At 37.0% G+C, this 27205-nt stretch overlaps 1 protein-coding gene and 1 non-coding gene across 2 annotated transcripts in view; both read right to left on the reverse strand.

Moving 5' to 3' along the window:
* CNTN5 (contactin 5) overlaps positions 1-27205 on the reverse strand; it is a 636787-nt gene that overhangs the window by 197006 nt on the left and 412576 nt on the right. The window contains exons 9-12 of the mRNA XM_049778604.1: positions 24922-25103; positions 18946-19082; positions 16994-17123; positions 14462-14612 (exon numbers count right to left, since the gene is read on the reverse strand). Of these exons, the coding sequence (XP_049634561.1) occupies positions 14462-14612; positions 16994-17123; positions 18946-19082; positions 24922-25103 (600 nt within the window). The remainder of the gene's footprint in view (positions 1-14461; positions 14613-16993; positions 17124-18945; positions 19083-24921; positions 25104-27205) is intronic.
* LOC126016740 (U1 spliceosomal RNA) lies at positions 22650-22809 on the reverse strand. The gene has a single exon (XR_007498489.1). It is a non-coding gene; the product is annotated as a U1 spliceosomal RNA (small nuclear RNA).

The raw sequence follows: 27205 nt of genomic DNA on the forward strand, positions 1-27205 counted from the left end.
GAAGGGGAAGCATGGTCTGGGAAAGCACCCCATCCCCTTGCCATGTCTGCAAGCAAGCACACACAGACACACATTCTCTCAAACAACCATACATACACAATCACCACCTCACATTCACACAACTTATAGACTCCCTCTCAACTCTCATACAAAGTCACTCTCATACTCTCATACTCTCACTCACACTCTGTCACATACAGACTTCCCCACACATTTACACACACGCACAAGACAAAACGTTTCAGTGTTGGTCTCAGTAAAGGAGAAAAATGCAGCCCTAGTTCACAGCCATGATTTACACAGATGTAACTGCTTTGATGCGGTGGGCCACCCTCTACATTTTTAAACCAATTTTATAATAGTCTTTAAAACCAGACAGGGACACTTTGGAAAGCAAAACTCCATCAAAGGGTTTCGTTAAGATGATTTACTGGTGGGTTTGAAAGAGCATCGAGTGGTTTGTGAAAAGGGTTCTGATTGGTGCTTCATACTTAAAAGTCTGGGCACTGAAAAGGTGCGCCCCCAGAGACAGATTCACTGGGAAAATGCAGCCTTAAATACAGCTGGGTGTTTGCCTGCAAGACTGCCTTTCTGAATATTAGCATTTAAACCCCCTGCCGAGGCTCTATCGATGCTTCACTGGATAAATGAGCTAGAGAGGGGGAAGCTCACACCTCAGAACTGTTTGGAACTTATAGACTCTTCTGAAAAATGGGTGGATGGGACACTCCGGTTTGATACTGACAGGAACAGATCAGCCATCTTAGAAATCCAGTCCAGTGTAGTTTGCTCAAATCATACAGACAAAGGGTCTTTCTCTGCTTACTGCTTTCCAATCCAGTGGTATTGTTATTTGAGTCCAAGCATGTAAGAGAGACACCTCTGAGCTATGTAAAAAGCATGTAAATAGAGAGCAGTCACAATACAATCACTTCTTTTAGTAGAACATTTTTTTTGGGGGGGCGGGGTCACACCTGGCAGCACAAAGGGGTTACTCCTGGCTCTACGCTCAGAAATAGCTCCTGGCAGGCTCAGGGGACCATATGGGACGCCAGGATTCGAACCACCGACCTTCTCATGCAAGGCAAATGCCTTACCTTCATGGTATCTCTATCTCTCCGGCCCATCGTTTAGTAGAACATCTTTCTTCCAAGAAACAGGCTGGTCAATGATGCTGCCTTCTCTCCGCCTCCTCATACCCTGAGTAATTTAGCTTGAACTATGACCATCTCCACTCACATTTGGGTAGCTGAATCGTGGATACATAAAAGTAAAACTGCAGTGCTCCCCTGGACTCCATTCAGAGTCCATTTAGTTTCTGCAGTGCATAAAGCACTAGTGTAGGCTGTGGGGTCACTGAGCAGAGGGTAAATAAGATCTAATTTCAGGTCACTCTTTTGAGAGAGACAGGGTGGCTCCAGAACTTCAGGTTACTCCAGAACAGGTCAGACTGAAAGGGAAGGCTAAATACAGCATATTAGGAGTTACCTGGAGGGGCATAGAAAGCCTCTAGGAAGAGAACATCTGACCAGAGACCCACTTAACTCAGAACTGTGCTCTGGGGAAGTGTCTCTAGTTGAAGCCTACAAGAAGCTTGGACAAAGGCAGGCAGCAACTGGGAGTTTCCAGAACAGGAGGGAGAAGGCAGGGCTGAAGGGAGAGGAGAATAGGAGAGGTGGAGAAAGCAGGTAGCCCTGGGTTCACACAGGAACCTCCTTTCATTTCAAATGGTTCTAGAAAGTAAAGGGACAGGACCAAAGTGATGTTTTCCATGAAAACTCTGTGTTGGGCAGAAAATTCTTTGGGGGGATATGGGAAGACAAGAGAGGCCAGAGGGGCTGGAGTGGCTGGAAAGGAGGGCAGGCCAATATCCTGTGGGCTGGGTGGGCAATTGAGAGAAGAGAAAGTACTTGAGTGGTTCAAAAGATTTGACCTCTGTATTATAGAAAGTGATTGGCTACATCAGTAACAGAAGATCAGTCCAGAATAAAATAAAAGAGTCAGATGTTCATTCTTTTCAAAGGTGCGATTCAAAGCAAAATAGGGTTTCATTTCCCTCTGCTGCCTTGGGTCTAGTGAGGCCTTGGGGCTTTGTACTAAGCTGCTCTACCCACTGAGCTCTCCTATACCATCAGCATCTCCCTCATCTCCTCCAGCTCAGCAGTAAGCATGCTTCAGAAAGGAGAAAACCAAATTGTGGTTCAGAGGAGTAGATGGGGGAGCTGCCTTACTATGATGGTTTGAGGTGGGCTGACTGCACAGGTAGATGGATAACTGTAGTAAGATTCCTTCAGACTCTTCAGCTCGGTTTCTTTGCTAAAATATGAGATGACTCAAAGGCAACTTTGTGGGCTGACATGAATGACTATGACTCATGCTTTTAGACATCCTTGGTTTTTGTGGTGTACCTATAGTCTATTATCATTGTTACTGCTAAATCACACTGATGTTGAGTAAATGATGATGATGCCCATTCTACTTAATTTCTGTTTACAGTTGTAATCTTATCTATGGAAAATAAATAAAATTCAAAAACTGAGAGTTCAAACTCTCAGTTTTACAAATAAAGCAATTTTTCAGGTTTATCTACTCAATAACTATCAAGAAATGAGTGGTCAAAGCTTTCTTAAAGACTATTCCAATTCTTTCTTTTTTACATTCTAAACATTTAACAAACTTTTTTTATTTTTTTTAATTATATTTATTTAAACACCGTGATTACAAATATGATTGTAGTTGTATTTAGTTAACAAACTTCTTAAGAAATGTCATAAAATCTGTAGACTCTCATTATACAGATCCCACCCACAAAGGAATAAATGACACAGAAAACTAAACTCTAAACCATAAATAATTCACTTATTTTTTTAGAAAAGCACAAACAATTCCATAATCATATTTATGCTTATTATCATGCTGTCTGCCCTTTGTCTATTAGCACTCCATTAGATATACACAAACACATAAACACAACACACGAAAGAAACACTAAAAGTCTCCGACTTACTATGGGAATAGCTGGAACCTTCGCCACTTTCCCTGATTGTTTCTGTGGATTCTAAAGAAAAAATTTCTCTCAAAAAGCCTCCAAGTTGGCATTTAACAGGATCCTCCAGCATAAGCAAAGATGGAGCCAGCAGTGTGGAGAATAGAGGGCCCTAGGTGCAGAGTGGCTAGGGAATGTTTTCTTCACAGCTAAGCTCCACTATATATTCTAACTAAACACAGATCATAAATTCCAACACCCCTCACTCCAGGAGCACATGATTCATCCCTCTCTGATCAACCCCAAGGCCTCCTTGATTCAAAAATAACTTTTCTGATTCATTAGGATTTGTGTAGTCTTGTTTGTTTTGGTGCATAGAAAAATTAATTCTGTTATGTTTTGTTTTTAGAAACCTATGTAAGCTCCTTATACAACTGAAATAGATTTTCTATATATACAGTGAAATATTTTGCCAATAGTAAAAGTTTTATTTTAATTTCCCATTCTCAGACTCTTACATCTCTGTGCTCCGGAGACCCTTTAATTAAAGTGCTGGATTAAAATGACTCCAGAGCCATCGAGAGATGAGAGTACAGGGTTTAGCACTTAAGCCAAGATTGGTTCAATCCTGACATTGTATATGTCTCCCAAGCCCCCTGGAAAGTGATCCCTGAATACAGAACCCAGGAGCAAACCCTAAGCACTGCCAGATGTGGCATAATACCCCACTCCCAATAAGGAAGTAAGTAAAATGCAGTGACTGTAAGTAGAAATTTTTTCATAGTTCTCAATTTCAGAAAAAATTCCTCCAATGTTTCTCAATTTTATGTTTGCTTGTTTAATCATATACTGTTGGGTGGAGAAAGTTCTCCTTCCTTAGATGTTGATATTAAAAACAAATCTGGTTATGTTTTATCCTATTTTTTGTAGTGAGATGGCCTTATGAATTTTCTTATTCAGTCTTTAATATGATAATCTATATCGACTGTTTTTCCATATAAAAACAATTTTGTTTCTTTCATTTCTTTTTTTCTTTTTTTGACCCGGGTTAGCTGCATGCAAGCCAAGCAAGCACTTTACCCATTGTTCTATGTCTCTAGGCCCCAAAACAATTTGGTTGCTTAGCTGAAACTTTCATCTTGCTTGTAAAGTTTTTTTATTTTTGGCTCTTGTGCCACATTCGGCAGCGCTCAGGGGTTACTCCTGACTCAGTGTTCAGAAATCACTCCTGACAGGCTTGAGGGACCATTTGGGATACCAGGGATTGAACCCAAGTCCTACCTGGATTGGCCACATGCAAAGCAAATGCCCTTCTATTGTACTATTGCTCCTGCCCCATTATAAAGTATTTTTCCAAGATTCTGCTCTTTCATATTTGCAAATATTGTTTTACATTTTTATATCTGTACTCATGAGTGATTAGCTTACATTTTAATCATCTTCATATTTAATCACTTTTCTAGAGAAACTTTTTTCTTGGCTTATGGTATGAAAATATCTAAGAGTGAAATTCTTTGTTCTTCTTTGACAGAACTTTCCATTGAAAGCATGTAGGATTGGAGGTATGTACATATGAGTATGTGTGATAGAAAGGCTCGTAGCTATTAATGTAAAATTATCAAATTGAAATTTCTAATGGTTCTTAACTCAGTTGGGTAAATTTTGTTTTGTTCATATATTTCTAAGTATTCAACTCTGCTGATGTCCACTAATTCCTCATAGTCTCCCAGTTAATCAGTTAATGTTTCATCCCTCCCTTTTTAAATTGCATTTGGAATGTTCTTAATCTTTAGAGAAGAGTCAAATGTCTTAGCCTTGAATTATTATACTGAATTTCTCCTGACCACCCACTCACACAGGGTTCTCTTTATCCATACAGTATAATGCGCATGAAAGATTTCAGGTTTCCATTTCCACATACAACATGAAACCTGCAATTTTCATTCTAGTTTTCTGAGTGGACTGACTCATGTGGGGTTCTTTCTATCTGCAGGGGTGGCCATCTGTAGCCCAGTTACAGAGAAGAGTGTTTTGGGGCTTTTTCTTCCTCCCGTTCCCCAGACACACAGACATATGTGTGTCTCAGTGTCACAGGCGTATGTTTAGCAAAAGCCTTGAAGGTAAAATAAAATTCTGTCTGTGAAGCATTTTTTTCCACAGGGAAAGCTCAGATCTTTACTTTAGCATTTCCTCTTCTTCAATGATAAAATCAGTACATTTGAACATCAATTTATATTTTTTATATTGAAGTCATGCCCCCTGCTTCGTTTGGGAAAACTGGAATAATATTTAGTGCAAATTTTTCTGTCTCTGACTTAAAGACTTAAATTTAATATTTAAAAATATATAATGGAAGTGAGATGTCACCAAATAGGTGTGAATTAACTTCTAGATACAGCCCTTTACTACTGAATTAAGCATCAATTCAATTTTCTCCCCACATTCTCAGTTTGTCCTCAGCAGTTCAATCTGTCCATTGATCTCATATCATGTACATAATCTATACCCTGGACAAATAATATTTATGTGTCCTGAGTCCATTATTGTGCTTTTGCCAATCTTGAACTTTCTTCTTAGAATGTATCTTGCCTCTATGTGTTTGAATCTTAGTCCACTTCCCATAGCTATTTGTTCAAGTGGTTTTTCTCTCCACTTTTGAAAATCATGGAGAGATGAAAATCCACATTTGGTTTTCTGCTTCTCTTAATTTTCAAAGATTTTTGTATAATGCAATAACTCAATGACTGGTTTTGGATCCAAAAGAATGGATTCTCTTTTTGACTCAAATTTAGGCAATGTCTTTCTGACTTAGTATCTTAATTTAAAGCAGGAATAATTTTATCCTCCTTTAAAATGATCTTATTTTGAGAACTGAAATTAAGTGGTGCATCCTTAAATTAGTTTTCAATAGAACATAGTGATTTGTATCATTCTTAATTGTCTTATTAACAATGTCATAGAAAATCCATAGCTTGTTAATAATCAATATAAATACCCTGTGCTATAGCTCTCTCTGTACTAGTTTAGGGACCCATGGGAGAGGTGGTCCCTTGATGATAACTCTCTTACTTGTCTTCATCTGAACGTCTAGTGTGTTACAGTTAGTTCATAGTGCATTACGTTGCTTGAATTATAATACATAGAGTAGAACAGTATACAGATAATACTGTACAGATGTAGGGAATGAGAAGTAAAGTTATTATTTATAGTTGAAAAGAGAGCAACAAACATGCAAATACAACTAAGAACTTAATAGTCCTCATAGATTTTCTTCAGTTTTTCTGTATGTTTATCTTTATCAGAACTCCTATTTGAATAAAGAGTTAGATAATGACCTATAATAACTTTTACAGAAATAACCTGCAAGCTATTTTTCACTATCATCAAAGATATCGTGTCAGCATTATTTTTTAACTAGTCACTAAGTACCATTATGAACTGGCCATATTTAAATTAGATTATGATCTATGCAAAGCAAAGAGATTAGTAAAAAGAATCTAAAATCTTGTAGTAAAAAACACTTTAAGAATTAAACTGGGAGCCCAGAGAGATAGCACAGCGGCGTTTGCCTTGCAAGCAGCCGATCCAGGACCAAAGGTGGTTGGTTCGAATCCCGGCGTTCCATATGGTCCCCGTGCCTGCCAGGAGCTATTTCTGAGCAGAGAGCTAGGAATAACCCCCGAGCAATGCCGGGTGTGGCCCAAAAACAAACAAACAAAAAAATTAAACTGGGTGCACACCAAAGGTGTCAGGGGCCACTAGAGTCCATGGGGGCAGTGTGGTCCTTGGGGTGAGAGACTGGATATAAACCCTCTATGTACTGAGCATGAGCTCTGCCACTCAGCACCATTGCTCTGGCCCTGTAAAATGCCTTTTTCCCTAAACATCCTCAATTTTTTTTTCTTTCCACCATTTTATATTCATTAAAGAGTCACTTGGAGAGATAGTAGGATTAGTCAGTAGTATTCACTTAGATGCTTGAATACCTCAGTATTTTAGATGTGTTTGTATTAAGGACAAATTAATGGAAAGCTATAGTCTTGGGGGTTTTTGGGAAAGAAAAGCCTTTAAGCAATTAATGACTTGTTCAAGTTGGACCTAGTTGGAAGCAGAGCCAGACAATGTGCACAGAGATTTATAGTATCTGGGGCAAATGAACCATAATTAGGAGTAGAATTTGTGAACTGTTTGCTAAACTTGTAATTAGTTAGAGATGTAAAGCCACAAATAGGAGGTGTTCATGGCACAATCGAGTTAGGATTATTTTGTTGTCATTTAAAGCCTAAATTAACTGACTTCCTCCCCAAGGGGGCCTGCTTGGTTATAGTCAACAAATTTTAAAATGTGAAAGCAAAAGACAGCATGGTGAGGTAGGTTAAAAAAAAAAAAAAAACCAAAAAACAGGAAACAGTGGAAAGAAACCGGGAGAAATCTAAGTGCCTGAAATGTGGGAACAAATACTCTGGGGCTTGCTCCCACACATGCCTTCTGGGCTTTGAAGCACGTTCTTAATTCAAAGATTTCTGCTCACTTGCTCCAGTATCTTACATTCTATTTGAAATGGAATCAACTGGAAATGTGAGAAATTTCTGTTTTCCATTTTGAAGGGTAGCTCTGATGTGAACACACTGTATTACTCAATACATTTGAATCATTAGGGGGATACCATGCATTTACCTGAGGGATACCAAGTTTAAAAACAAAGTTGCCCTCCAAATGAAGCTCCAAACATTAAAGGCAGGCCCTGAAGAATGAAGGAGAATTTAATCTGCAGGAAGACTTTTGCCTATCATATTTGATCAACTCATCAGTAAGTCATAGAAAATAAAGATTACTTATCTTGGGCTGAGCAGACTGTTTCTTAATTGAGTCCTGGTGGATGGGAAGAATATTCCTCCTGGAGGCCAATCGACATTCATCAATTCCTAAGGCTGCTATTCATCCCACCCCGCTTTGACTTCTACCAGGCTATGAAAGGAAGGTGGGAAGTTTGTCAGGTAGATGCTGGTGCGGTTAGTTTCATAGAGCCCAGGAGCAAACACCTGGACGACACTCCATGAAGTGGAGCATCTCTGCCTCAGCCCCTCAGCTCTATGAAACCCCAAGATGCCATCGAATGAGGGCTTAGAGAACAAAGATGGCCATTAGCACCTCTTCCCTTTCAAACATATCACTGGGTCCTTTAATTTCCTCCAAAGGCACAAAATTTAATTGACAAAGGAAGTCAACACATAGACTCTTGATATATGCTTGCCTATTTCCCCTCATTATACAATTTCTTAGAGATAAAATAAACCAAGATACCTAGGGTCTACATTGTTTTATGTTCTTAATATGGAAAAGACATTGTCACAAAGGAAACTACAAAACAGCTTGTTCATTAGCGAACACAGCGTGTAGGTGGAAACAAGGGGCAGTAACTAGACCCTAATTATAACCATGAATTCCTTTTCTTCCTTAGAAAAACAAGAAGACCCTGTTTTCCCTCAGTAACAATGTCCTTTAGGGCTTGAGGTACAAATATATTTTTCCATATGTCTGTGAATCAGTATGTGAGCCCGATCATTGTTGCCTAATAAACACAACATGAATTCCCAGTAGAAGCCAACTAATGGGCACTTCAAGTGCAATTTTCTGTGTGTTAAATGAAGAAGTAGAAAACTTCGCTGTTGTGAAGCTGTTTGGGCGAGCAAGGGAATATTATAAGGGATTTTGAATAAGTCTTTATGTAGATGATAGTCCCATAAAAGAAAAATTATGTGATAATATTGCCCCTACATAGGATAATTTTTAATTTGGGAGAGGCAGGATTCCTTAGCACCCATCTGAATTATAGTCAATTATCTTTGTAACTGGTATTCACCTCTACCTAGAAATGAAAACTGGTACTTAAATTTGTTAGAAATTTCAAGAACTATGAAGAATTTGTAATCCTATATAGCATATTTCATGAAATTCAGGAGCAGTGTATGAGGCACATGGAAGGAAACAACATAAACTCTGCCTTTACCAAAAATTATGTATTCATTTTAACCCAGGTTTTCCACAAAAATGTAGGAAAATGAACATGTAATAATGCACACATAATCTATAATAATGCACTGTTGGCATGCTTCTTTTTAACAAAAGTTAATGGCCAAGTAATGGAAATAATGAACTGAAGTGAAAATCCAATGTGAGTTTGATGAGCTGAACATTCTGAAGGAACATATATAAGACAAGAAGATCATCGTGGAACAATAGGTACTCTGGATTTTATATGTTGTAGTACAAAAATGAGAAAGAATTGATAAAGGAACCTAAATAGATAAATGTTTGGTTCTAATTAAAGTGATAGGCAGAACCTGGAGATGTCCATGAAATTATTACAAAATAAGGACAAACCGAAAAGATTTTTCTGTTTCTATTATCTCCAGATCTATAGGCAATGACTTGTGCACAGCCAAAAATGCTGGCATTGGATTAGCAAATATCCAGCTGGCTAGAGTGGAAACTACTGCAGAGACATGAAAATGGGAGAAGGGAAGCTGGTGAGGAATAGTTAATAAGGACAATTTGGGGTGTACAAAGAAACAGAATGTCTATTTAAGGACCTAGATGAAAGAATAACAATTATGCCACACAGAGAACCTAAAAAAGACTTTTTAATTCCAAAGAATAATTTATACCTGAAATTTCTTTTACCTTCATTAGTGGCTAATGGGCTAGAGTACAATGCAAAGATTGAAAGGTGCAAATATATTGTTATGGTCATTGTCATCACTATCATCAACATTATCATCTTCAGAACTGCCACTACCAATACTTTCTCAGCAGCACATTATCCTCACAAGTATCAGTACCTGGCGAAGGAGCAGCAGCCACTGCACTTTTCATATACAGCTTCCTTCAATTCTCATGGCCCAATAATGAGGGGCCCTCTCGGAATGTAATATTATAATAAGAAAATAAGTGCTTGTGAAAATCTCTTCTAAGCAGGCCTCCTAAGCCCTATTTCTATTATATATTTGATCATACTTTAAAGTGCAGGATCTAAAGAAGTAGGTAGAGTAGAACCATAACTAAATCTCAAGGACAGAAACAGCAAAAGAACTAGTCTGGAGAAGGGAAGTGGCTGCTGAGGTGGGAGCAAGGTGGGACATTAAGGGGTCCCCCTGATAGTGACAGAAGAAAGAGCTCACTCTGACAGCACTCAGTGCAGAAGTGACATCAAGTGACATGTGTGAAATTCCATCAGTAACAGTGCTGTAAACCACAGTGCCTAAAATCAGGGGAATAAAAGGGAAAGAAAAAGAAAAGAATAAAGTGCCAATCAAGGGCAGTCTGGAGGTAGGAGGGAAACTGGGGACACTGGTGAAGGAAAGTGAACCATGGTGCAGGGATGGAGGCTGGAACACTGCACCACCTGAAACTCAATCAAGAATAACTTTGTGATTCATAGTGGTTCCATTAAAACAATTTCCTAAAAATATTACAACGAAAAAGTGCTTTGTAAAGTACACATGCTCTGGAGTTAGATGTAGTGATCATTATTTTTAATTATGTTATGAGTTACTGTTTGAGATGTCGTTTATATTGATCATTCTTGAATATAAATCATGAATTCTTTGATGTAAAGAACAATCAAAGACCTCAGTCTCATAAGCTCCAATATAATTCTTGTTTCTTTCTCTCTTTTTCTCTTTATTTTTTGTTTCTGATTTTGTTTTTGTTTTGGGCCCACATCCAGCTCTGTGATAGGAGAATGTGCTGGCTGGTCTTGGACCTAGCTTCCCATACGCAAAGATGCACTCAGCCCTCTGAGCCAACCCCTGCTTCTGGCTTTTCATATACTCTACACATCACATTTGGGAACAAAATATAATAATTTATAATATGTAAGTAGGAAACTTTTCATTACAGTTTTTCTGAAAGTCATATATTTGACTCACTACTTATCAAAGTTCCAGATAGTGATTTATATATTTCTTTGGTGAAACTAATTAGATATCTAAAAATGTTAAGTGTGGAGACAGTCTCCAATAAAAATTAAAACCAGGCTAAACCTAGATGCTTCTTCAATATGCCAAAAAGTGTTGAAAAGGCCAATGAGGCCTGACATTGATATTGAAACAAATGACTGCCAACTTTCATTTGTTATAATTGTTATATATCTATATATATTTAAATATATATAATTATTATATAATTGTTATAATATTGCCTTTAAAATTTAGAACTAAGTGCAATAAATTCTAGATGCATATTCAACATTTTAAGGGTTTTTTTTTTACATATTTTCAGATGATTAGATAAAAATTTTCTGAATTAAATCTTTAATTTTATATCACTGGCTAGACATCAATTTTTTTATTAGCGTTTAATTTATTTACCTTATAGCTTAATATAAACTTATATATCACATATATTGGCATATCATTTAAATAGTTTCTTTTTTTAATATAATTTTTATTTTGATCATAGTGTCTTACATATTGTTGACAATAACATTTTAGGTACATATTTACATAAAATCAGGGGGGATTCCCATCACCAAATTGTCCTCCCTACTAGACATCAATTTTATGCATAAAAGTAAGATCTCACATTTAAATTCTTCTCTTAAAAATGCTAACCTCATTTTCCATAATATAATATTAGTCTTTCTTTGCCCATCTAGAACTTGCCATTTGCTGTTCAGTCTTTATTCAGAATAAAAATAATTGCAAAAATGGAGGATATAGTTATTAAATAAAAACTCTACAGATCTAAACATATAAACCAGGTTAAGTGAAGGATAATATAAAAATGGACCATTCTTGCTTATACTTGAAAAAACACAGAACAACACATTTCTGCTTTGTTCCTAAATGGCTCTTTAAAAAGAATACACACTGGGCCGGAACAATAGCACAGCGGTAGGGTGCTTGCTTTGCGTGCAGCCTATCCAAGACTGACCTTGGTTTTTTTCCCCAGTGTCTGATATGGTCCCCCAAAGCCAGGATTGATTTCAGAGCATTTAGCCAGAAGTAACCCGTGAGCGTCACTGGGTGTGGCCCAAAAAAGCAAAAAAAAAAAAAAAAAAAAAAAAGCATACATCTAGGTTTTCTTTTTATCACCACAAGGAAATCAGAGTGTGCAGATAATATTTAATGTGTAAAGCTCTGTCCTGTGAAGCCAAAGGACACCTCAGGAGTACAAATCTGTCTCATTAACTCTATGGGGTTAACAGTGAGAAAAAAAGAGAAATAAGTAAACAAATCAAAATTCCAGACTTTTTATAACTTTTAGAAACTAAAATTTCCTTATACCTAGAGTTGTTATAATAGTAAATTATTCTATTCCTCTATCAATATTTTTAATTTAACAAAATACATGACACCTATTTTTATAATACTACTATATCATTTAGCAAACAGTTGCCAGTTTATTTTATTTTTAACGATAATTCCTTTATTTAAGCACCATGCTTAAAAAATGTTCATAGTCATGTTTCTGTCATCACATGTACACCACCCTTCACCAGTGTAACTTTTCCACCATTTTTGTTCCCCTTGTTCCTCAACCCCAAACCCCTACCTGTCTTTGAGACAAATTTTCTATTTTTTCCAGTATCACTGCCATAGTACTTATTGGCACAGCTACTTCTCTAGCTGTGCTTACCACTCTTTGTGAGGGATATACATATACATAAACTTCATATCATGGGCTGGTCTTTCTGGCTCTCATCTTTATTTTCTCTGGGTATTATTACCATACTATCTTTTATTTTTCTTAAATCCCACAGATGAGTGAGAATATTCTATGTCTATCTCTCTCCCTCTGACTTATTTCACTCAGCATAATAGTTTCCATGTCTAGCTATGTATAGGCAAATTTCATGACTTCATTTTTTTTCCTAACAGCTACATAGAATTCCATTGTACCAGAGTTTCCTTAGCCACTTTTAACTACCACCTTCAAATATAAAATCATACAATTTAAATGGAATGGCTTCTACTGACACAGCAAGTATATTTTGAGGTTATTACAAAAAATTCCAAAATATTCAGAAAAATAAGAGCCTTAATGCAAGTAATTTGTTGTTGCTACAATGTAAAATTTATTTAAATTAATATGATTTATGCTGGGATTATCTTTATGTATGATATTTTTATGAGCCATAATCCAATAAAACCAGACTTCAAACATAGGCCCTTGCATGTGATTGGTTCATTCCCCTACAGCTCTCATGCAAAAGAAAGAAAATTCTGATGAAGCATAATGACTAGCACACCAGGTCAATCCAGCTGGCTGCCTTGTTTTAACCACTACATATTCTCAGGCTTATACTGAGATTAATTTCACACAAAAATTTCATTGGAAACAGGCAATTTAAATAAGTGGTTTTCAGACATGCGTGGGAACTAAAATTTAAAAAATTAAAAATATGTCACTGTCTAACATTATTTAAAGAGCTATTCAAATGGCCCCCTAGGGTGGCTTTAAATACATGATCACTCAGAGCTAGACAAATATCAAATAGTATAAATTCCTTTCCTTTATAGTTGAAATATGAAACATCATGCAATGTTAGTTTAACACAGTGGAGGAGATTATTTTGTCAAAGCAGAATTAGACTTCAGCAGCACCAACATCAGATCATGAAAGATGGGTAGAACAGGGGATATGTTGAACCAGCACTACCTGGGCTCTCAAGGGACTGTTTCAGTCTCTCATCATTTCCCTCCATTTGCACTCTTGAGATGTCCTTTGGTTTCACTTGCCAGGAAAGATCTTTGCACATTAAATATTCTCTACACACTCTGATGTGCTTGTGGTGAGAACAGTAAACCTGAGCTGTTTTGCATCAACATGATTGGAACGAACAGACAAACACATGCACAAAGATGACTTGTGAGTCACCAGAAAGCGATGAAACAATCTGGAATTTGCCTATCCTATCTTAATATTAACACTGAAAGGAAAATGAGACCTGTAAAATTCATTACAGATGAAAATAAAAAAAACTGTCTAGCTGAGCGAAAAATTTAATTTATTCATCATCTGGCAAAATTCCCAGTTGAGGCTAAAACTAGGGTACAAAAGAGGTCTTACCATATTTGCAACAGAGCTTTGGGTTATTATTTCTTTATACATCATTAGATAGACAAAAAACATTTCTAGCGATTCATGAGATACAACTCACAGTTACTCGGAAACTCCAACATTCTTGTGTGTGTGTGTGTGTGTATAAACCCCAATGTTCATGTGTGTGTGTGTTTGTGTAGTTTTCACCACACCCACCAGTACGAAGGGGTTACTTATGTGCTCAGGAATCACTCTTGGCAGGATCAGGACAATCTGGGATGCCAGGGATTGAATTTGTGTCGGCCACATGCCGGTCAAGTGCCCTACCCACTGTCCTATCTCCCCAGCCCTGGAAAGACAGATATTCTTCATATCATCTGTACCCCCTAAGTTGCTCAATATTTGAATTGTGAAACATAGTCTTACCTTTTATTCTCTCTGACTGGTTTATCTCCCTTCTTCCAAGAGATGGTTGGCTTAGGGGAGCCCTGGGGCCTGCACTCGATGGTGACTTCTTGGCCTTTGGTAACTATGATTGTTCTCTTCAGTTGATTCAGTGCAAAAGAGGGAACTGAAGCTATTTTTAAAAAAGTATTAGTTTTACCAGAAGTAATGATAGAGATGGATACAATGCTAATAAAATACTGAGATATCTATATGTGCAATAGACACTGATATGAAACTTAATTTTGACTAATCAACATATTATACATATCTATGAACACTTATTCTTTAACATTGTCAGATGATCATTGTACATACACAGACAAAAACGGTTTCCAAAAATAACATATGTTAGTAATCATGGTTAACAAATTAAATTAGAAAAGACTGATGATCAACTTGGACCAGAGGTAGGAGGACCAGGCAGAGACATTTATCTCTGATTTCCTTTAGAAAATTTGAGTTAATTTGTGAAATGATAGCTTGTTTCATTCCTTTCCTATCTATAATTTTTAATTTAATGCCCAGGTATTTCATTAATTAAAAAATTGAAAATAGTATTTTTAGAGAAAAACTATTTTTTAAAGTGCTAAGTATTGAACCCAGAGCCTCACTCATGCAAAACTGGGCTATTCTACTGAGATCTAAGAAATTCATTTTTAGGAAAAGGAATTATTTAAACTTAAATAATTGTAATTGTTTATAATTATTTACCAGGTCTCCTCATTCATTACCATTTTATATTACAACTATTTTACAGTATTTTTAAAAAATTTAAAACATGAAATAAAACCAGAAAGCTACTGTATCTTGAGATATTCACTTTTAAAAATCTGACAATTTCATAAGTATTCCTTATCCTTAGTATATCATTAAGATACATGGTTTGTTCAATAAGACTATATGAATACACAGCAAACTGGGCTCTAAGTCTAGAGGAAAACTAGGAATGACGGGAGTATAGTATGTTAATACTTCTGATTGTTCACTAAAAGCAGAACTTTCTAAAATATTTGTGAATGCTTTTTAGGTGAACAAGATAAAGGCTACATAAATAGAAGTCTAAGACTGGCATAAGAGCGATAAAGGACATACATATTTGCTTGATTAGGATGTTGGAGATTTAGGTGGGTTTTTGTAATATGGAGCAGTTATTAATTTAATGAATTGATGTATTAGAATTTGTCTTTAGCTTGGATAAGCTTGTAGAATTCAAGTCCTGCTTTGGGAGTGTAGGTCGGGAGAAAATGGCCTTTCGGGGCCCCTGAGGCTGTTTTCTTGGATCCTAGACTCTCCAGAAGCAGTCAGGAACCCTACTGTGGAAAAGTGGTTTCTATTGCAGGGCCATCTATTCCAGTAGGTTCCATCAGGGGTCTCAAACTCGCGGCCCGCAGGCCGTTTGCGGCCCTCTGTACAACATTTTGTGGCCCACGGCCGGCCTTCAAATATCGCAGTATTTGCGATTATTCGCTTACCGAATAATCGCAATAGAAATCGCATTAGTAAGGAAAAAATCGCATTAAACATTCGCATACCCCAAGCAGTTCAGTTCAGGGTATGCAAATATTTAATGCGATTTTATGCGATTTTTTTTCTTACTAATGCGATTTTTTATTGCGAATATTCGGTAAGCGAAATCCCTTATGCGTCCCTACCTCACCCCGACTTTGCCTCCTGCGGCCCCCAGGTAAATTGAGTTTGAGACCCCTGATCTAGACCATGTCAAATGAAGGAGCTCCTAGCCTTGGATCCATTCTTGTCAAAAGCATAAGTTTGTGAGGCTGCTGGGCCTCCTGACCTGACTTCCTGTTCTTGGAAAAGATGGTGGTTTTTGTATCTGAGAGGGGGGCTAAGGCCTTTACCTTGGCATTTGTCTCCCAGGAGTCGCCTGGGTTGGTCTCCTCTAGGGAGGCATCAAGGAAGATTTTCAAGGTTGCTCTAGGGGTGAGAAGGTACATTTGATCCTGGCATTGGGATATTCTTCCTGAAGAGTTAACATATGCTTCTTACATGCTTAAAAATATATCCAAGCCAGAGTAAATAATAATGAAACATTATGACCTGAACTTTAACAACCAAACTTAAAAATTGGTCTGTTGTGATGGAAGGCTGGGGCAGTGGTAGTGGCATGGAATAAACTCTGGGAACACTGGTGAGGGAGGTTGACACTGGTAGTGAAATTAGTCCTAAAACACTGTATATCTAAAACCCAACTAAGAAAAACTTTGTAAATAACAATAGTTTAAATAAAAAATATTTTAATTCCGTGGAAAAGATGTTCTGTATAAACCTTTTAAGAATAAAATTAAAGTTATCAATAAACCTTTTATGAAAGCAATGGGACAAATAGTATACATTAAAAATTTGCCCCCTGAAGCTTAAAAAGTGTATCAGCAGGAAATATGATTTCTTTTTGAGTCATAAAATAGAATTTTACAATGGCTTAGTAAACCTTAGATATAGGAAGAAATAGAGCATGAAAAGTTGAATCAATTTTTCTCTCCTGATTCTTACCTAGAATCCTCAGCTCAGCACTTGCATAAATGGCTCCATATTTATTTTCAGCCAAACACTGATACATGCCAGCATCCGATTGGTTCACACTGGATATCATCAATACTCCATTAACCATCTCAACCCTATTCTATAGTGGAACATAAAAAAAGAAGATACAGGAAGTGAACAGATTAAATCAAGACCAAAAAAAAAAAAAAAACCCGAATAATACCGTTAAACTTTATTTACAATTTTAGTGATCATTTTTTTTTGTCAGAACCTTTCTTCTACATTATAACTATTTTTCAGTCTGCAAAGGAGTAAGAACATTTTCCTTAGGGACTCATCCAGGTCTTTTTTAGATGCTATGCACCTTTAAATGGTTACAACCAACTGCATATGTAAGCACAGTCCACAACTGAGGTTCCTGCCAACTCCACACTTGAATTCATTTTTAGAACTGAGAAGAACAGGCTCACATGGGGGAAAGAAGAGGAGCCATGGGCATAGGGGTCAAAGGAAAAAAAAAAGGTCCAGATTATAAGAATCCTTTTAGGATGTTGATCTTATGAGAAAGTTCCTTGCTCTTTTACTTCCCAATAAACGAACCCTGAGAGCAGATTACAGAACATCATTGGCCAGACAGAGCATGTGCCAAATGGGCCATCACACAAGATAGAGAAATACGTGTGTAAACTGAGATAGACTTGGATCAGGAACACATTTCCAAAACAAATTTTAAATTTCAAATGTTGCTGGGTGTCATGAACTGGACTCCAGGCAAATTATTCTTTTTTTTTTTCCAATTTATATTTTGGTGAGAGCACTTTGATTACCCATTAACAGAGATGCCAAGCATTTTTAAAAAACAAACCCATCACTGAGTTGACCTGCACCAGGGAGTAAAATGGGAGAAGAAAATACAACCAGTGGGGGTCCCTTCTTGGGGTGTGTATCTGAGAGTGAGAAAGAGGCAAAGATTCATTGTCTTGGGCATCCAGCTCTTCCCATTTGCTTCCTTTGAACTACTCTAGTTTTCTCTGAGCCAGTTTTTTGTGTAACTGCATTCTGCACTGGCCTCGCTTACTGCATCTGACAAAGAGGATGCTGGGCTTGACAGCATGGTGGGAGGATGAGGTGATTTATTTTACAGAGGGGTAGAGTGAAGCTCACAATTACAGCAGACAAGCAACCCCTTGTAAAGGGCAGGATCTAACCTATGCATAAATTCAGCTTAATAGTCTTTCCCTCCATTCTGCCCATGAGTGGGGAACCTTCCCCACTCTGCCCTCTTCCGGTCAAAGTCTTTCTGGGAAAGAATGAATTCAAATTAGTACATCTTTTTTTTTTTTTTTTTTTAGGTTTTTGGGCCACACCCGGCGTTGCTCAGGGGTGACTCCTGGCTGTCTGCTCAGAAATAGCTCCTGGCAGGCACGGGGGACCATATGGGACACCGGGATTCGAACCAACCACCTTTGGTCCTGGATTGGCTGCTTGCAAGGCAAACGCCACAGTGCTATCTCTCCAGGCCCTAGTACATCTTTTTTAAAGTTAAGTAGTAGACAGACAGACAGACAGATACACACACACACACACACACACACACACACACACACACACACACACACACACACAGAAGGAAATTGTCAGAACAGTAGAACTGCACAGAAGAAAGCCTGCCCAGCACCAAGGAAGTTAGGATTCTCTTCCAAGTGCATCTACCTGGTGAACTTGACTTCTTGGCAAAGAGGCATCAATGAACTAAGTCAACGAGCCAGCTACTGGGTTATAATCACTGATAGTTTATTATGTGGATGTGGAACTAACTACTTAAACCCGAGAAGCACCATATTAACTCAGTCAAGTGGTGGTTACAGTAATACATAGTGTCTATACTTGTGGTGTTACTCATCAAGGCAAAGTCAGAACAGGCTTTCGGCCCCCCAGGAGGGTCTGTGGGTTGAGGGTACCTGCAGTTGGAGAGGGGCTCCATTTCGCAGCCAGCGGTAGGTGGGCGGCGGCTTCCCAGTGGCCTTGCACTCCCAGCGCAGAGGGCTCCCGCTGTCCAATTGTGTGTCGTTCAATCTTTCCAGCCAGTGCGGGTAAGCTGCATGGATGGAGTGGAGCACAGTTGCTAACACAGAACCCGGCTCAAAGCTCACCAAAAAAGCCTCATCACATCCAAATCTTTTATCCAGTTCATCATCAGACATTTGAAAGAAGAAAGGGCAGTGGGGCTGGATAATTTAGACTATGCTCATAAACAAAGCCAAGTTTTCCTCCTTTGGGGGTTTCTGATTGGCTCGTTGTAGAGATGATGGTTGGTTAGAAATTCAGGAAACAGACTCCTGACCTGGAGGTCCTCAGAGCACTTCCTTCTCTGTGTTCTACCTCATGGAGAAATTGAGTCAACACTTCTGGATAATGGCAACTTGGATCACTTTGGAAAAAGGCTCATTTGCTTTTGGAACTCATCTAGCTGTGTTCGTAGCTTACTCCTGACTCTGTGTTCAGGGATCACTCCTGTTAGGGCTCAGGGGATCAACTGTGGTGCTAGGGTCAAACCTGGGTCAATCAAAATGCCCCTACCACACTGACTTTTTCTCTAGCCCAGAACACACGCACACATACATATTTTGATTGCTTTATTTAAGCACCAATATTGTTCATTGTTGGGTTTTAGTCATACAATATATACTATCCTTTACTAGTGTACCGTTCCTATAGCCAGTGCCCCTGTTTCCCTTCCACCGAATCCTATTCACACCTGTCTCTAGGGCAGGGAATTTGCTTCCCTCTCTCCCTCTCTTTTTCTTTCCCTTTTGACACTGTGATTTGCACTACTCTTAATGGAGGGGTTTCCTGAGTGTTACTTTCTCCCTTTTCAGCACTCAGCTCTTGTCCAGAGTGATCAGTTCCAGCTACTATTGTCCTAGTAGACCCTTCTGTCCTCTAACTGCACTCATCACTCTTTGTAGTAAGCTTCCTACTCTGGAGTAGACCTCCTGTTCCTTAATTCAATTGTCTCTAAATATTGTTACTGTACTGTGTTTTATTTTTCTTTTATCCCACAAATGAGTGAAATTATTCTATGTCTATTCCTTTCCCTCTGGCTAATTTCAATCTGCATAATAGTCTCCATGTCCATCCATGTATAAGCAAATTTCATAATTTCATTAGAAAACACATTTTTAATTCAGTTCTTTGTATAATCTTTCTATATAGAGAGGAATTTTTTATAATTTTCATTTAGTTTTAAATATATTTTTAAATATGCATGTATACATATATTTTAAGTTGCAACAAAAATTATTTTCTACAGAATGGGGTAATGTACTTAGATGTAGCTAAAAAGAATTAAAATATTTAAAAGAGATCTCAAATGTTACTGAAATTTGAGAATTATTAAAAGTAAAAAATATTATTTGGAAGAGAAAACACCTGGAAATCAAGATGCTTATTCAACCATTTTTGATTACACTACTATATGACAGAGTTCTGATTCTGAAATAAGTTTCTCATAAATGAGTTTCTCATAAAAAGTGATCGATGAAATGAAAATGAATGAATTCCTGCTACTCTTTCTTTGCTAGAGTTTTCTGGGAACACAATTGGTCCAAATCTTAGCACTCGAAAATGGAAATAAAAAAATCACAATGATCTGCTTTCTGTCCATTCAAAATCCAGTAGATGAGAAAGAAACGCAATTAAAATATTTCAATTTCCTACCACAAATTCTACAAGTAAAAAATGCTCTATTGCACTGCCCACAGACTTTGCAAAGTACCTTATTGCTTTTTTAATTTAGCTTTTGTCAGACCAACTATTTTAGGATGCTGCGACTTGAAGAGCACCTGCAACTGTAAACTCAGATGTGATTACACTCTCCCCAGATGAACTGCATAGCTCTGACTACTTATGTAACACACAAGATTCCACATTACCCTCCAGATTATGTTTTTAAAAATGCTCAGCAGACGTGTATAAAAGCTTTCTCTTTATATTTTGTTATGAACATTCTACATATTATTGATAAATGTTCATTCATCAATATTAAGATTTTAATCTGTGGTCACAGAGAGGAAAAATGGTATACTGGAAAGGTTAGAAGTTGTACGGGGAACGAGGATCCAAATTTTCATGACCATAATGCCCTTGTATAATTAGGATTGAGTTACTTAACTTTAATGAGTATTAACTGTAAGTTTATAGATGCTAATATCTTTTTAAATGGGTAACTGTAATGATTGAGTATAATAAATGTCAGTTACTTGTCCTTTTAATCCATTACTTAAGCTTTTTGAAATCAACACTTGTATGTATGTACATATAGAACAAGGAGAAATATTATTCAAAGAAATAGAATTTAATTTTTTTCTAAATAAAATTATTAATCAGGGGAACCAAGTATTGGTTTTTTTTCCTATGGGAAATTTTGATTTAACTTCCACAACAAAAACAGCTTTTCAAAATAATGCCTAATGACAACTTTTAAAGACTAGAGAATGCAATATAATAGTAAGGATTTGAATGCATCAAGTAAGTTTCTCTAATATTAATGAAATATAGTACACAGGAACTAACTACTTTTTATCCCATTCCCATTTACTTTTTTTTTGGTTTGGGGCCACACTAATAGTGCTCAGGGATTACACCTATCCTGAAGCTCAGGGATTCACACTGGGTCAGCCATGTGCAAAAAATCACCTTCATTTTTGTCCCATTCTGTCTTTATTTGTCCCATTTGTCTTCATTCTGTGCCATTTCCATCTCATGTTTTACTCAGATATGCAGCATTTCCCTGAGAGTTGTACCTCAGAATACCCCCACATAGTTGGGTGTTGAATTCTGGTGACGTTGTTAGTTTTAATATAGAATCTGGCTTGGTAGTATATTATAATGGGACCTGAGTAATAATCCTTAACATTTCTTAGAGTTTATTCATCTGTCATGTAGAAATTTTTCTTCCTAACGGGTATTGCATGCCAGGAACCTAGTACAAAATCTAAAACATAAGCTCTTGGTAGCTATTTGTCCCCTTCATTAGTTCTTTAGTCTCCTGACTTTCACACACTCTTTACACTTGAAGAACCATGAGCAGTTCTTAGCATTAATCTTCAAAATAGAGTAGAGTTATAATAAAAACCATTCACGGAACATATTGCTTCATGCTAGGAAAATAAAGAGCCTTTTATATTTAAAAAGTTTCTAATAAAATTGCAGATATTGGAAGTCATTAACATTTGTACAGATACTGGCTAGATATTTCATAAAAATAAGGAAATGTCTATTATATTGCACTAAGAAGAAAACGGTTCCTTATGGGACACTTAGTTCAATTCAATATAATTTTCTTTTAAGCACCCTGGTTAAAAGTAATGATATATTTCTAAATATTAAATATAAATTATTCAGTGGCCAGAGTGATAGTGACCCTATTCTACAAATTTAATAAATTAGTTGGTGTAGCATACAATATATTGCCTAATAGATCCCATATCATCATATCAGGTTTTTACACAAAAGTGACTCATTGTGATAACTTATTTTATATGAAACTGATTTAAAAATAAAAATATTTTCCTTCTTTTTCCACTTTCTTCCTCTTTCTTTTTCCTTCTTCTAGTTTAATTATTTCCCAATTACTTGTTTTCCTTTTTTTCTTTTCTTTTTTTTAGAGCACAAAAGCAGTCCCCCACTACCACAAATTATGCAGTCGAGTTTCCTACATTTGGGGAAATCGCAGTGGTCAGCACACCTGGAGTGCAATGGGTGAGCCTCACCCTGGGAAAACCACCTTCGTGATGATGGTATCGCCCCTGCCAGGTAAATATATACTTAAAATTTTATATACTTATATGTAAGTATAATACTTATATTTCCCTTTTTAATTGAAAATGCTTATAAACTATATCCATGTACATCGAAAATATAAAGACTGGGAGTTTTGCAAGTACAGTTACAACTAGGTCTTTTGAGTTCTCATCAGAAACTAGAAGCCCTACTCCTCAAGAACTCCTAACCCATAAAACCCCAACCTTAATAAAACACATACTTCCTAGAATAAATGTGCATCTTACTCTAGGTTCAATTCTTTCCAGAATTATTTTAACTCTTGTCTGCTATTCTTTTCCTTTTAATAAGTATGACTTTTCAAACCTTGTGCCTATGGTATATTAGACACTTAAATGTTGAGCTTATCTTGTTGGGGTGGGGGATGAGGGTCACACCCAATGGTGTTCATGACTCAATGCCAGAGGTGCTCAGGGTTTCATAAACACTGAGGATCCAGCATAGGTTGGCCTTCTGCAAAGCACTAAAGTGCCTTTGCCCACTGGACTACATCTATAGTCCTGAATTTTATTTTATGGGAAACAATTTGGTTAATTTTTTATTTAAAGCAATGGTTGCTCTGTGCAAAAGTGTTCTTACCAGACTGGCTCGGGCTGGAAGAGTGGGGAAAGAACACTTGCTTGAGTGTGACAAGGATAATTCAAAGACTGGTTCTCAGTATTAGATTTTCCCTGAAGTAGGTATGCCAGCAAAACTGGCTGAACATTCTTCTCTGAAAGTATTGCTGCTTTCAGGGCAGCAGATATATCTGACTGTAAATAAAGAAGCTGAGGTATAGTAGTTGGGGAGGGGTAAGTGTCCTGTAGAAGCTTCTATCCATGGTTGTGTCATTTAATTCTACCAACTATGGGTCATTCTTTGAGAAAAATATTTGTAGCTTTTTAGAATAATGTTAAAAAAAAGTCCCAGACATGCCTTTAATTTTTAGTGACTTTAAGTAGCAAAGCCTGAGCTGAGCACTTATCTTTTAGAATCAGAATTTTGTTAATGTTTCACATAACGGCTAAGAGGATAAACTGCCATGCTGTAGTTAAATATTAATTATTGTTAAATTGGGGCACAGTGGGGCTGGAGAGATAGCATGGAGGTAAAGCATTTGCCTTTCATGCAGAAGGTCATTGGTTCGAATCCTGGTGTCCCATATGGTCCCCCGAGCCTGCCAGGAGCAATTTCTGAGTGTGAAGCCAGGAGTAACCCCTGAGCACTGCCGGGTGTGACCAAAAAAAAATTGGGGCACAGAAATATCCGTTTTTCTCTGTGGTTAGAGAGTACTTACTGATATAAGAAACTCAACATTTTGCTTTGTGTATTTCATTGAAACATAAAACTTATGGCCTAAAAATGACCAAGCTGGTACTGGTAGTTCAATTTGAAAAACTTTGTTGTTTTTACCACACCCAGGGTTGCTTAGGACTTACTTCTGGCTTTGCCTTCAAGGATCACTCTTGGTGGAGCTCAGGGGACATGTAGAACACTGGTAACTGAACCTGGGTTAGTTGTGTGCAAGATAAGCACCCCGACTCTTTCATAAACTTAGATGCATCTTTAGCATTCAGATACAATATAAACACTTTAGGCTGTAAAGACTATTTGTCAAGTGGTCACAATAATTCAAGTCAGTGGTCATCCAAATGTTTTTGTAAACAGAATGCTAGTACATGTTTTACCTTTGACAAGTCAGTTGGTTTCTGTCTTAACTACTTAATTTGTCTATCGCATGAAAATGCCCAAACAGATAGGTCTGTCTATAGGGCAATAAAATTTTATTTTCTTTTTAAATTATTTATTAAAAATTGATTTACCTAAAAAAGGAGAGCCTGGAAGGATTTGATTTTTGCATAATACACTGTAATTTCTGATTCAGGTCAAGATCAAGAATAGTTAATAAAGATTACAAAATTTTTAACATACCAGGGAATTACTTTTGTGCCAGGAAAAGCATCTTTTTATTTTTTTAAGGAGGTCAACCTCTTAAAATGTATAAAAACTAGTTCTTGTTTCTATATAGCAAACACAATTTAAGCACACATTAATTTCTCTCTTCAAGGTTGGCTCTTAGGTCCAGTGTGTAAGCGCTAGCTGTGAGTACTTACTGTATACTTGTAACTGTCCACGGAAGGAGTTCTTCCCACGTGTGTTTTCAGCCCTGCATTCATAGATGCCTGAGTCCTCCAGTTGAATGTTGGGAATTTCTAGCACAGCCTGGGATTTGCGCAGACGGGCCTTGCCAGGAATATAACCACCAACCTTCAGCCAGGTAATTGTTGGAACTGGGCTATAACAAGAACCAAAGAAACCATTAATCTACATTTTCCTCTGTTTGGAACATTGATGCTGTTCTTTGGTCATTGAAACCCCACAAAGGCCAAGTGCAATCAAGCACCATCACTTTTAGGGACCATGTGTTGATTGCGATCTTCCATCGTCACACAGAGGACCAGTGAAGTTGTTGGATTATAAGGAAGATGGTTTCCTATTTCCTTTATATGTCAGGGAGGCGACACAAAGTCTGTATTTTAGATATTTGAATACAATACATTTTATGTTTCTCTTTTTCCTATATTTGAAAATGTTCCTTCTGCCATATAGCTGTTCTCACATATCTGAATCTGTTTCTGCAGCACTGATTTATCACTATCTATATTTCATGCACTTTCAGTGCCAGATCCCATCTCCTTATTTTGTTTACCTTTTCACTATATTCTTCAGAGCCTCTGACCCAAAATCACCTTTCTCTGTGTTCCCAATCAGATCTGTTAAAATCCTACTACTCCTTTGAGACCTGTCCTAAATGTCTTCCTTCAAAAGCCTGGTCTGACTTACAGCCAGCTGACAATTTTTTCCTTTTAAATGACAAAAGTTTTGTGTATTCCACTTGCATCCCTTCCAACCATCTAACATGCTTTGCAATGGCTAATGATAGATGCTGCCCCTAATAATTTTCTTATAGGATTGACGCAATGCGTACTATTATAAACAATGACATGATAAATATCCTTTGTATTTTTGAACACTTTTCCAATTTGTTCCTTTGTGATAAAACATAAAATTGAGATTGCTGGAGTAAAGACTTGAAAATATTTTCTTATTTACTTAGCTATCTATCCACTACCTATAAAACAAAATTTTGGAACTGGGATGACATATTATTCTTTAAAATACAGTCAGACTAATAAGACATTTTGTTTAGAATTTTTACATTTATATTAATGGTGCGATTGTCGCTTGTTAGATTTATGAGTATACATTTTATTAGCAGACGGGTGTTAGTTTGTTGGCAATCTAGGCTGGGCAGTTTTGGTATCATTGTGATGGATGAAAGCAGAGCATACATGCCAGATTATTCCAATCTTTTATTCTCCTTCCACTTAAAGAGAAAGACTATTATCTACTTCATGGGCCCTTATAGGATACTTTCCAAAGTCACCTGAGTTTGCTACCATCAGTAGAGTTTTACACACACATATTATTTTTTACTATATATTTTCATTATATGTAATTGTTTTCTTTAACTATTATGTTTAAAGTATGGATCGTATCAACTTTGAAAACTCTTGATTCCTTAGAATATTAGCTATTTTATTTCTGAATTTATAATCAGTAATTTGTCTTTTATAAATGTGCCTCAATCACAAGAGATTGACATTCACAGTAAAGTGTGGGTTTCACAGACATACATCCTAAGGATTAAAGCATTTCTACAACTAAAGTAAAATTTTTAACAATTCACTTCCTCAGTTACCTGAAATGTAAGATATGATAGAAGTAGTGCATCTTAGTTTAGAGAGTGATTACAATGCCCTTTTTAAGTGTCTAGTACAGAGCAAGTAGGCAAAAAGGTGCTTACAACATAATGAAGATGTCTGTACCTTTCTTTCAAATAGTAATGCTACAAGTATACAATTTTTCTATTATCCCATTACTTTTAAGCATTGTGTGTTGCTTTGGAGACTGAGCCTTTAGGAAATACAATTTGGATTGATAAAGCAGCTATGTGACCTGACGGATGTTATGTAAGTCTATGAAATGAGCTTTTCTAACTGCAAAATATTTCATATGATAGACTGTTCTTTGTGAAGGGAAAATTGCTAAGATATGAATAAACTCTGGGCATTAAAATATATATCAAAATTAATAAGATAATCATTAAAATAATATTAAAAAGTATACTTAAAAAAGAAAAGAAGCAACATGGAGCATGGGCTGGCCATGGAAAGCAGTGGGACACAGGTCTCCCGAGTCTGAGCCTCCTGCATTATTTCTCTTCTGTGGGGGGTCAAGTGGAGAGATGAGGTTGGAAAATCAGTTCTTCTCTGGATTCCAGGCCTTCCCTGGGTGCTGGCCCAGGTGGCCAGTTTTAACACAACAGTCCAATCA

Source organism: Suncus etruscus, chromosome 8 (assembly GCF_024139225.1).
Source record: "Suncus etruscus isolate mSunEtr1 chromosome 8, mSunEtr1.pri.cur, whole genome shotgun sequence".
NCBI classification, from domain to species: domain Eukaryota; kingdom Metazoa; phylum Chordata; class Mammalia; order Eulipotyphla; family Soricidae; genus Suncus; species Suncus etruscus.